This window comes from Simochromis diagramma, unplaced genomic scaffold (assembly GCF_900408965.1).
Source record: "Simochromis diagramma unplaced genomic scaffold, fSimDia1.1 OVJJ01000321.1, whole genome shotgun sequence".
NCBI lineage: Eukaryota > Metazoa > Chordata > Actinopteri > Cichliformes > Cichlidae > Simochromis > Simochromis diagramma.
The window spans coordinates 3110790-3123459 of NW_024386772.1; the positions used below are offsets into that span (position 1 = coordinate 3110790).

Consider the following 12670-nt stretch of genomic DNA (forward strand, 5'->3'; position numbering starts at 1 on the left):
ACACAGATAAGACATTATTTCATGGCTGCTTTAAGTTTACTAATGGGATGTAATGGGATGGAAAGCTGCTGTCAGGATATCCGAACATAATGCAGTGTCAGTTTTGCTACTGAAAAGCATGGATACAGGCATTTTTGGCCTTATTGCACATGCAATAGGAGTGGATGACCATTTAAATGAGTCATACAGATGTGATTTGATAATGTTTGTTGCACACAATTTACTGTAAATTGTACTAAAATTTTATTCCCCAAAAAGTATGTTTTATTTTCCGCGTGATGCGGCTGTGACAGGAATGTTGATTTCTTTGGAAAGCCAGGGGAAGTTGTTATCAGAATGAGTGCGTAATTATTGTAGATGGAAGGCTCAAAGCTGTGAGCAGTGCCTGGGCATTTGGTTCTGTCCTGCAGCTCTTCATTCAGTCCTCAGTGTGAATGTTTAGAGTCAAATCTCACATATTTCAGGTCCTTAAAACTGAACCTAACAGAGCAGAGATCAACTGAACCTGATAAGGCGCGTTACTTACAAAGTATAAAGGCAACCAAATTACTTTTTCCAGTATTTAGTGACAATTTCTAAACAAAAATTGCTCCATAATGGAAACTGCAGAGCGCACAATAGCATCTGTGTGATTTTTCTCAGCGGTGCACACATACACAGAGCTCTGCGACATCAAAAATGGACTTTGAAACTTCTTCTAAATCTTCTTTCTAGTATCAGAGCTGTTAGATTTTTAACCTTAACCTTTTTAACCTTATTATCACTCTCACATTTGAAAACCCTAACCCCAAGCAAAAAAAGAAAAAAGAAAAAAACTGACTGGAAACCCAACTGCCAAATAATGCTTTGGTCATTAGATTTAACGTGCTGCCGACTTTTTGTCCTTACCCATGTAATGAGCTGGATCTGATTGGACAGCTGAAGCAGCAGCTGTCTGAAATGCGTCAGCTCAAATGTGGAGGCTGAGTGCTGGATGCAGACACTCAGCAGGAAAGCCGGTGTCAGCTTCGGTTCATTCCCATTGGGGTCCAACATGTCCAGGATCTGTTGTAGGACTCTTTCCTCCTGGTCGAGTTCATAGCTCAGCGAAGCCTCAGTGCCCTCCAGGTCTCTCCAACGAGGAGGTAAAGGCTTCCTCTGGAGCTTTTTCCTAGCCACCAAGGAGCCGCATGACAAACAAGAGGTCTTTGAGTCAGAGTTTGGGCAGAGTCTGGTCATCCAAGGAGGCGTGTGGAGTGATCCTGGTTTGCTTGTAGGATCCTTAAACATGAACAAGTAGTGTTTCCCCAAGCCAACCAAATCTCCTGGATTCAGTTCAACCTCCTCTTTAAGGAGTAAACCATTTCGGGTCACGGGAGCTCCATGAAGGGGCTTCAGCATCGTCAGCGTCTTTCTGTGCTCTCCTCCTGTGGAAGTTTGGCTGTTAGAGTCCAGTCGTCTGACACAGCAGTGCTGTGGTAACACATCTGGAGCAAACAGGAGGATGTCCACCTTCAGCCTCTCCTCATCTTCTCCAGTGTGATGCTCCCTGCAGCAGCCAAAGATGGTGGTGGTCCCACTCATGAGATAGATGACAAAATCCTGCAAAAAAAAAAAAGAAAAAAAAAAGAAGAAGACATTTGTATCAAATGTTTCGCACAATAAATTCAGCTGCAAATCTGGCAGATCAACTGCTTCGGTTTCCATTGTAATATCCCCCGTTTACGCTGGTACGCGCCCCCAACTCCTCCTGGTGTGATCTTTGGTAAGCTCTAACTGAAGACCTTGGCAATATTTAACTGTGAAGCCATATAAGTTAGGTTACAACTTCTATGACACAAGAAGTTGTAACTCAAATATACTTTATCCAATCTGGCATAAACTTTTCATTTAATCTGCCAGTACCGACTAAAATGTGATAAGCACAATCCAACATTCATGACTTTGTCACTGTGGGTTCCGATCAAGACATAGGAGTAGTGGGTGTTCTCTAATGCCACCTATTGGGCACAGGAAGTGATTTGTAACTCGTTTGTGGAACTGCCAAAAAGAGTCCAACAGTTTTAGCTTTTCCTTAAATCACACCTGTACACAGAAAACTGATGGTGGATGGAAAGCAGTAAAAATACTCTTATTCTCTGTTTATCTGCACAGGTTTTGGCTGTGATTACAGTAACGAGCGCAGCTCTTTGCGAGTGAAATGCTCTCGCTGTTGGACTCTGTACCACCAGCGAAGACTTCCTGCTGTGTCTTCCATGACAGCAACAACACAAGCTTTCATTTTGCAACCTTAATTCTTCCTCTAATGCAATTCTATTCTTCAAGCAAACATTCATTCAAAGTAGCAGTCAGCGGGAAGCCTGGGATTGATTTCCTTGTGTAACACTTTGGAAATAAACCAGGAGTGTGCGTGCAAGCAGCAGTAGGATCATCTGGTAAAAGTACAACTTGAACTGGCAGAGCAAGGCGGGACAGGAATGGAAGGGCTTATGAGCGAGACGGTGAGGACCAGGAGCTCAGGGTCACCACGTTAAGACTCTTAGTCAGGCGATGATAGCCTATCATCTCTGCTGCCTAAAGCCAAGCAGCCTCAGCGTGAAGGCAGGGCTACAACAGCATTCATATGAGAGGGTGTTATTGCTTTGTTACTTTTAAGATATAAAGGCTATTTACAGACAAAATGATTAATAACTGGGATGCATTGCTGTAATGGGTAATGGTATCAACCAATATTCCACCAGTCAAACATATGCTGACTCCACCATCCTGACTGAAACACACTCAGGCTTGCTTAAAAACGCAGCTCATTCAATAACAATAAAAAGTTAATGGGCATCGCGCCACCGCAGAAGTTGTGGCTCAGCATCAAAACTCTCTCTCCACTGAAATAAATGCCAAGGAAAGCCAAATTCAGTTTTGTTTCTTTGGTCTCCAACAACACAGTTTCAAAAAACAACCCAAAAATCAGCTTTCAGTTCCTGTAGCACGACCGCTGGTCCGCCACAGACCCGCCTCGTTCCTTTGCTTTGGCTTTGGGTCGACCCATTGTTGCAGAGTAAGATTAGGTCGGCTGCAGCTCTCAGTGTGCTGCCGTGCTCCCAGCATCCTGCTCAGTCAGCAATCCCCAGCAGCGGGGATAAAAACACTGCGAGAAAGAGCTTCCTGTTCCTGGGAATGGGCTAAAGCCACAGCGTGCTCTCTGGTTTACTGTGCAAAAGAGATTTTTAAACAGGCGATGTTGACAAGGACAGATTTTGGAAGTAAGGACAGTTTGAAACAGAGGTCAGGTACACTGGTATGTTGATTACAGCACAGCAGTGTTTACATGCTACAGTTTATCCTCCTAATCAGGACTGCCTCTTTGTTCTGCCAAAGATCCTAAGCAGGTTTCCTTCTGACAGAAGGTTGAGCACTCTGTTCTTCATCCTTTCATTGACACATGATGACCCTGAGCCCGAACAGGATCACCTGGTCCTAACACACCTGTGTAGCAGTGATTCCGCCCTGTCTGACTCTCTGACTGAGGGATTTTCTCCTTGCGTTACATAACAAGCTCAGTTCGCCACAATACGTTTCTCTTCCTCTTGTCTCTTTTAAGCTTGTTTGCTTACACGCTCACAGGACACACTCAAGGGCAATAACAGGTCTTCACAGAACCAGGTTTATTATACTTAACTAAAACTTTACAATAAAAATGAACCTCAAGTCTTTAAAATGTCAAAGAAGGAGTTCAGAAACTGCCTGCAAATCTGCTTGATTATAAGTTTTCAATCATCTGTAGGTCAGCTTTAAACTGTGGATACTATTATTGGCAATAATTTGGTTAAATGTGACCAGGCTGAAAACAGCACTGAAAGAGAACAACAGCACCCACCTGTAGCTGATATTACAGCAGCACATCGTTCTCTTCATTTCCAGATCCATATTTTTGTTGTTTGACTATACCAGAGCAGTTTTGCATGAGTGGCAGGTAAAATAAATAAAAAAATAAAATCCTTATTTCTCTCACACGGGGTTTCGTGCAGGCCCCTCAGTTCAACCTCAATGCAAAACAAGCTGTTTTAGCTTCTCCAACTTTAGACTAACTTTCATGTGATTTGCTACCACTCACAAATAAGCAAGTGGGTGGGACTTCTTTCCCTGAGTTGACCAAATTAGGCTTATCCTCTATGTGACATCATACACAGCCCAGGGTAGGAAAAAAAGTAACTGAAACTGAGTGTTTAGAGCAGGCTGAAGTCTGAGCTTACAGGGATAACTGTTTCCTACAATGACCTCATTATCTGAAACTTTGGAGTTCAGAAAGGTCTCATCTGCTTAAGGTAATTATAGTTATATACAGATACCTTAAGTTGGTCTGCCACTCACCTGTCTGTGGCTGTAGCCCTGCAGCAGGAGGAAATAAGGGAAGTCAAAGGGTGGGTGGATGGAGTACTGGGTTGTGTTATCATCGCTGCTCTCCGTCTCTTCCTTTTCCATGCCAAGACGCAGCACTTCCTTGTCGGCCTCAGCCTCGGGATCCTCTCTGAGCGCACTCTGTTGGGCCTTGCTAGCCTCCTTGCCCATCGCGGACAAATCCATCTCGCTGAGGCTCCTCCAGATGCCGAGTCCATCTGTGTCCTCCCCACTGCTGTCCACAAACAGGGAGGTCACTCTGGAGCGGGTCTTCTGCAGCTTACGAGCCTGGGCATTGATCCCTGGGTGGACAAGAAGATGCTATGTCATCGAGTGTGTTGACACCTGAGTATGTTTCACGACTCATTTTGGACTTTTAAAAAGTCTTTATCTTCTTACTATAAAAAGCTTCCAAAGTTTGGTGCAGTAATTAATTCACTCTATGCTGATGATGCTGGACTCTATCCGCTTGTTAGTCTCTTAGAAAAAAATGATCTAAAATAAAATCCACAGAGCCCAAGGACGTCTTAGTTTATCAGATCTTCATTACCTAGAAACATCCGGCAGCTCTTCTTCTTGTGGTATACTTAATCTCAATTAATCAATCTCAGGTGCGCTGCAGTGATATTTCTAACTGACAGATTCAAGGCAGAATTGCACAGATCAAACATCATATAGATCAAACTAAATATACTAAAATAGAGATACACAGAGTGTTTGATGCTCCAGATGCCTCGTGTCACTTAATTAAAAAATAACTAATTCAAATTCAGAAATAAACCATTTAAAATTAAAACAGGACAAACACAGCAGAAGACTGGACTTCTCAAATTTGTGGCCTCTATTAATAATGTCAGCTTTAGACAAACTTTGAATCAGCGCCAGGAAAAACAGAAGAACTACCTCTCGTGTTTATAAAGTTATCTTTACGATAAACAGAAATCCTCCCAAAATTACTCCGGTCATCCGAGCTGACTCCAGCATAACACTTTTCTGCTCTGGCTTCAGTTCAAATGCAACATAACTAGAGGAAAAAGGGGGGAAATGTGCAGGGAAGGTGAGATGTGACCACCTCTATCAGATACCAGCAGCCGCTCTGTCGGCCTGACGTAACACAAACACTATTCAGCTCGTTGGGAGCCATTAAGCGAGGTGGAATGTCCACAGGGTCCGGCTTCACACCCGGTGCTCCGCTGCCCTTATCAGCTGTGGAAATGGGTGTTTTCCACATTGTTCAGCACTGCTGTGACAGGCTGGGCTTGATGCCTAAAAACCCGATGGAGGTAAAAGGCAGCTTTCCCCCGGTCAGAGAGGAGGAAGGGGAGGGCAGATCACAGAGCTATGAGAACCAGTGCAGAGCTGCACAGATATAGAACTCTAAACGCCAATATTTGAATGTGACTTAGATAAGTCTTTTATGTATTAAACCATTTTTGTAGTCACCCAATACTCTCATGTGCCACCAACAGCTTCTCAACTGCTTTCTCTGTGAATCACCCTGCATGATTTTTTCCATGAAAACTGAAAGCAAAGCAACACTAACTAATGCTAGCTTAGAAATGGAGTCTATTAATCACCAACAAATTACCGGCTCATAGAACAACACAGAATCTAACAAAAACTCTGCATACAGGGGAAAAAAATCTGTCTTTAATTTTAGTCTTTGTTAATTTGGTCTACCCTATAATGAAACCTGTGACTGCCTGTGTTTATACTAAACTTCTGAAATCTTAAAATCTGACAAATACCAACCAGTTTCCTGACAGCTAAAACAAACTAAGAAAAAAAAAACCCTAAACATTCTTAAACTAATAAATGAGAAAACTCAATCTGAAAATGAAACTGGAACTCTAAAAACTAATAAACACTGTAGACTAAACACTGTACCTTTTTTAAAATGTACAATCAGCTCAAAAACCGTAATTTTAAAAAATGAAGAAAACCTTCAGTAGAAATCAAATTATAATTAAGGTTATCTGTAATTTAAGCTTCGCGCTATCAGACCAATCCTGATTAAAAAGCCGTCAGAGTGTCGGTCCAGAGCTGAAAAGGACCACAACAAACGTGAGCCAAAGTCAACAGGACCGCTCAGCCCCCAGAGCGCAGGAAGTCAGCTCTGACAGAAAGAAAAACACAGCAGCTATAGGCCTGGTGGGAAGAGCTGCGTTGTGCCTTGATGCTTTGCGAGGACCTTATGGACCCTTGAATTAAAGCAAAGATAAGAGCAGGGCAGCTTTTGTTTCCTCCTGACCTCTGCTGCATGACTGTTTGAACCAGTGATAAGAGGCACAATGAAACCCAGCAATAAGAAACATCTAAGGCTCCCAAGGCTAAGGCTGAGTGATTGATAACCCCAGTGGGAGGATGTTAGGGTCACGGTGCAGGTGTTAGGCACCATGCATACCTGCTGTGATCGTGTCCCTGTCCTTTAAACTTTGCTCTTCCACGCTCGCCCGCAGCTGGATCTCAAAACGCCTGGAGAAGCCATCCTTCGGCTTCCACAGCGACTGCAGCATCAGCGGCCTCTCGCTGTCACCCACAACCCTAAAGCACTCTCTCTTCCACTGGTTATCAGCCCCCGTCTGGCCAATAACGTCGCACAGCACGTAGTTGTTGGGGTCTTCTTTTTCCAGACAGTACCTGAAGAGAAAAAAACAGAGAAATGAAGCATTAGCAATAAGTCTGGAAGTTGTTTTTCACACTGAAGCAGTCATAAATGTTTCTGATTTCTAAGTTTCCCCTTTTTGTCCTCAACATCGGCTCAGAATCCAGACATACTTAATTTACAATTAGATCAAATAAACAAAAGCAGTAAATTCTCACATGTTAAAATCTAGTTTGACCTAAAAGTAGCACTACTTCACTTTTACTTTGTTTCTTTTAGGAATAAATCTTATTGCAAGGACTCAACAACATGTTTTAGGACCAAGAGAAAACCTCTTGCCTTTCCAAGGCCTGCTTCACCAGCTCCTTTGCACTGGACTGAGTGGTAGCCAGCACACTCTTGTAGTTGGTCCCCTGGCAGATGTCACTGCCAAAGATCTTCAGGATACCAGGAATGGACATTTGGCTGGATAGCTCAGCCGGGTCGTCCACAACCTGGAGGTCTCCAGACAAGCTCCCGCCACTACCACTCGCCACCTGGACATGCCGTCCACCGTCTCTCAGGTTGGGGCTTTGGTTGAACACAGTGGAAAACCTGTTGTTGTGGCGGCGGATTTTGCTCTTGGCTGGCTGCCGGACGCCAACGCTCTCAGCAGAGCGGACAGTGCTGTTCGAGTTGTTGGACCTGATTGGAGTGAGAGGACAGAACACTAAAAGATCCTGCACATGAACCATGATCTGTCTAAAGTTCTCCACTTCAGACCCAAATTTAGAACTGAAACAAACCAGGATTTTGTTTTTACAGTTATCTAAACTCATCAGCTAATTGTTTGGTCTCTGTGAACCTGTTTAAACCTTTACATAAGTCATTATGTTACCTTAATCAATAGACAACTATGTTATTCTCATTCATAGCATTTCTATTGAAAAAAAAAAAAAGCAGAAATACAGTCATAAAATCTAACTGAAAAGAAAACATGGGCCAAAATACTGCTAACATATAAAAAGTCATTACTAAGGCTGTGTAATTGCTCCTTTAATTAATATAGTTGCAATTAAAGCTATAACTTCGTTTTTTTTCTCATTATTGGTCTCCTAAGACCAGATATAACTCATTTATCCTTTAGTACAACAGCTCAAAATAAAGTTAAACCCAACGTAAATGAAATTAAATGTTAACTTATTAACAATATTTCCCCCATAGTCTTAATTTCTAATATTATCATCATTACAAGCATTAATCATGCACATCTTTATATTCATCTCAACATCAAATCACTTAATTTCTTGGTGCACTGGTATAAAATGCAGATATAGCAATATAAATTATGTCTTAATGTGCAAAGTTATAACTGGAGCTGGCTAATGCGTATACTTAAAACGATTACATCTTCTAAAACTAATGCTGCTGCGATTATAAACCTTTATCTTTCTACTGGAGGTAGAAAACAGGGCAGTTCTTGTTTCCCACCGTTGCCAATAGCATTTATCATAGGTTGGAGTTACTCTCCAGTATTCTACACTGTAAGATTACTGCTGTAGTAAAGTGGCGATATGTAAATAAAACTAATTAAAGTAGATTCGATTAAAGCATGTAGAGACTTACTGGACAGATCCATTGCTGGGTTTCCTTCCCAGTTTGGCCAGGCGCCTTTTGGGAGAGCGGATGAGTAAACCCACGGGAAAGTTCAGGGTTTGTTTATTTACGTGGCTGCTTCTCTCCTCCGAAATCATTATTTTAACGTTTTTTCAGCTTCTACATAAACATGGTGAACATGGCTTTATTCACAACTAGTTTTCACGATAACGTAGTTTTCACGAGCGTAGTCCACTATTTCGACTCCCAGAAAATCAGGAAAAAGTGTGTAAGTACTCCAACAGTGTATCGGCATCCATGAGAGTTCACATTCCCACATATGCTGAAGGAGAACCAACTTCAAGCTGCTAAAATCGGACCGCTGGAGGGTAAAATCCAAACTGGAGTCGACGTTAAGGAGGAAATACAAAAAAACAGACGCTTACGTTGCTTTTTATCCGTTTCTGAGCTGTAAAACGGGTGAAATCAAAGCCAGGTCCATGATAACAAAGCCGTTAACTCCGTCCGGAATTCTGAAGCGGACTGAATGAAACTACCTGCTGCTGCACGAGCCACTACAGCAACACGTCACCGCGGCGTCACGGTAAGGAGCGAGGGGGCGGAGCTAATCACAGCAACACGGGCATACACAACTGTCCTTCCTACTTAGTGAGGACCTGCGGGCACGTAAAGCGGAGTCTCACTTCTTTTAGTCTAATTAGTTAGCTAGTCTTTAGTCTCATCATACTACTTGCATAATACTATTAACCTGCCATTAACGTAAGTACTAAAACCACGACTAAACCTTTAAACACGCGCCTGAAAGTGAAAAACAGAAACGTTTTAATGTCCTCAATAGCTTGGTTTCAAATCAGGATCGGTCCCCACAAATGTATAGAGACAGGTATACACATGAACACACGTTACTTTATATCTATGAGAATCTCATATGCAAATAGGAGTGCCCTTTCATATATTTTTAAAAAATGTAATAGCAATATTTAAAAAAACAAAACATTATTTTTGGTTTCTTGTTTTACTGGGTCCAACAAACAGATTAGTGAAACAAGGTGATATAACTAAGTTATATAACTAAGTTCATTTAAAAAAAACAACAACCTTAAATTAACTTTGGAGACTTTTTGGCAACGTTAAGGAGTAAATAATTAACTAAGGAATATTATTGAAAAATAGATGTTTTAATTGAAATGAGGGAACAATAGTAATATAGCAAAGATTCTCTAAAGAGTACAGGATATAAGGTTATTCAAGCACTATGAATTCTAATTTGTGAGAAAGAATAGAGTTTCACCTGCCTTTTAAACCTGTAATTGTAAATGCTGTTATTTTTAAATGTAAATTATAGGTTTGTGTGTCCTAGAAATATTTAAAAATGATACCTATGAAATTGCTAAATCTGAAGCGTCACTCTTTCAATTGTGGCCAATTTATGTACAAAGAGCATCATCTAGTGGCAGGAAATTGCCTTGCAGCTACATCAGGACTTACTAAATAAAAAGGCTTCACTTCATCTCATTCCCATCTTTAACCTTTATTAAATACTGCTATGGTTCATTTAAACTGTTTGTAAAGACATTATTGTTGTTTTCAGTAGATTTAAGAGTATTTATATTAGTGCAGTGATTGCCACCAAAGGTTCTGTGTTCAATTTCTGCAAGAGTTCATCAATTAATCAATAAATTAATGGTGCAGCAGCTGCTTTGGTGGCTGATAATCCATGTTTACATTCGTTTTTGTTTATGGGTGTATTTTCAAATACTTTAGATGATTAGTTACAGCAGAATACCTCCATGTAAATACACATACTTGAGAGAATGCGATTGTCCAGGCTCAGCCTTAAAGACAGAAGGAGGCACCTACTACTGATGTATGAGACTGAAAAATTTGGTATTGACCTGATACCAAGTAAATACACAGCAATGAACTCATAATAGCAGTTTATGTAGGGGAGAGCAGCATGTCATGATTTATGAAGCAAATGCATCAGCAGTGTGCTTAATCTGAGCTGGTCATTTGTTAGCAGACAAGTGACCATCACAGATACAGTCTGTATCCGAGTTAGTTAAACATAAGAAGGTAGATCCAAAGAGAACAAACCTCTCAAAAGCATTTCTTCTTATGTGTAGGACAAACTTGCATGGGGACTCAGAGGTAGGAGGCACCAAGTCAAAAAGACTTTCAGAGAGTCCTACATGTTACTGGATGCATATATATTCACATTATACAGCTACATAAGAGTTCCAGTACATTTTTCATTTGAATGGATCTTGTCACCCAAAGGCCAAAATTTTAATGCATTATCAATTTTCCTTATAAATTGAATTTAGTCCTGCAAATATTTACTCATTTTACATTTAACTGTGTAAAACAAGCACCTTTTCAGAAATGCTGAGATGATGGAGGGACATGCTGGAGGATATACATACAAATGGGTGTGAACCCACTGATGCCAACTATGCAACAATTAGTTTTTCTGTGCCTTATGGTGTAATTAGCCAGTACAGCAATATTTTACAATACACACCAGTCACCCCTCATCTGGGCTCTCCTCAGCTCTTTCCAGGAGAGTGGCACGGTTGCCCCTCTGTTGGTCTCTTGTGCTCTGAGGGCCTCTGGATGTCTGGAGCCTGGATCTCCTCCAATCTGCTTCATGCCCTGGAGGACGGGGCTGTGGCTCCCCACACCCTCTAGCAGATCATTACATGAAGGAACCTTTTAAATAAAAGCGCGCTCAGGCACACAGGTGTACACACGGGTGCTCACAGACACAAACTACACCCTTTTTTGGCTGCTACCTCAAAGCACACAGTGCCCTGTCGATCCTACGTGCTGCACAATAATATTCAATATGTAGTATTTACTGTTATATTCACATAGATCATCGCGATAATGTTGTTTATTATATTGCTCTCTTTTTTTGCTTGTTTTCTCTTTTTTCTTTCTCAACAGGTGATCCAGGTGATTGATATATATTTTTTTTATCTGTTTGTTTTGTTGGTTTTTGTTTTTTGCCCTTTATCACCGTTCCTCTTCCCCGCTGTTTTTCTTTCCCTACCTCTCTTTCTTTCTCCCTTTTCTTTCCCCAAGGCATGTCTGTCCCATGTGTAGCAAGTGAAAATAAAATAAACAATAAAAGCAAAGGTGAATCAAATAGACCAATACGGCAAGGCCGGGATGGTCCATTTGATAAAGTAAATCCGTTGGGCATCTTTCTTTGCCTTTAGACAATAATTCTGATGGCAAAAGAACCAAACAGGACAGGCAAAAAAAAAAAAAAACCCAACAAAAAACAAACAAAAAAACAATACACACCAGTACTGTATCATGCATATGCTGTATATGGTGCAGTAAGCGGTACAGTGGAATGGACATTTGTTCCATAACTACTTGTTCTCTGTGGTAATTCTCCACAGTGACAGGATGCGGTCATTTGGGCATTTGGCCAGGATCTCTCCAGGGCAGCACCTAGGTGATGCATTTTGGACATGCCCCACTGTGAGGAGGCCCCACAAGAGACCCATACATCAATATACATGTCTGCTGCCAATAAAAACATGCATCAGGTTGTGTCATCCTCACTACAACCTGTTATTCACATACTGCACCTCCATAAAGAATATATTTGCACTGTAGATAATAAAAGCTAGAAAAACACATTATTAGTAATCATTAATTATAGTTCATCTATTTCTTAACACCTTTTCATGACAGATGAGTTTTTCTTTTTTTTATTGTCACTGATGCTTCTGGTGAGAATATCTCATAAACAACACGAGGCAGGTTCAATATAACCAAAACCCCAGATTCACAGTAAAACATCATCATGCCAGTGTTATAACATACAACATCCACAGCAGTGTAAAGTTAAGAAAAGTTTCTTCATAGTTCAGCTATGCCAGCTTCTAGCTTTGCTTGACAGCGTGTAGAACAAACCTGATGACATGAACTCCCAGAAAACTTAAACATTAGCCAAACACATCCAAGCATTGAGGGGTGTGAGCAAAAAAACAAAAAACAAAACAAAGCTGACTGATCCCAAAAACAGCTGGTTATTACAATAAACCCAGGAGTTATTTCTCAGAATCTTTTACTATA

The 12670-nt window shown here is 41.1% G+C and overlaps 1 protein-coding gene across 1 annotated transcript in view; it reads right to left on the reverse strand.

Moving 5' to 3' along the window:
* The window catches only part of si:ch73-281f12.4 (RA_Radil_like and Myo5p-like_CBD_Rasip1 domain-containing protein), a 29559-nt gene extending 20409 nt beyond the window's left edge, over positions 1-9150 (reverse strand). The window contains exons 1-5 of the mRNA XM_040042812.1: positions 8585-9150; positions 7319-7663; positions 6779-7014; positions 4348-4676; positions 889-1581 (exon numbers count right to left, since the gene is read on the reverse strand). Coding sequence (XP_039898746.1) covers positions 889-1581; positions 4348-4676; positions 6779-7014; positions 7319-7663; positions 8585-8712 — 1731 coding nt within the window. The 5' untranslated portion in view covers positions 8713-9150. The remainder of the gene's footprint in view (positions 1-888; positions 1582-4347; positions 4677-6778; positions 7015-7318; positions 7664-8584) is intronic.
* Between the last annotated feature and the right edge of the window lie 3520 nt (positions 9151-12670).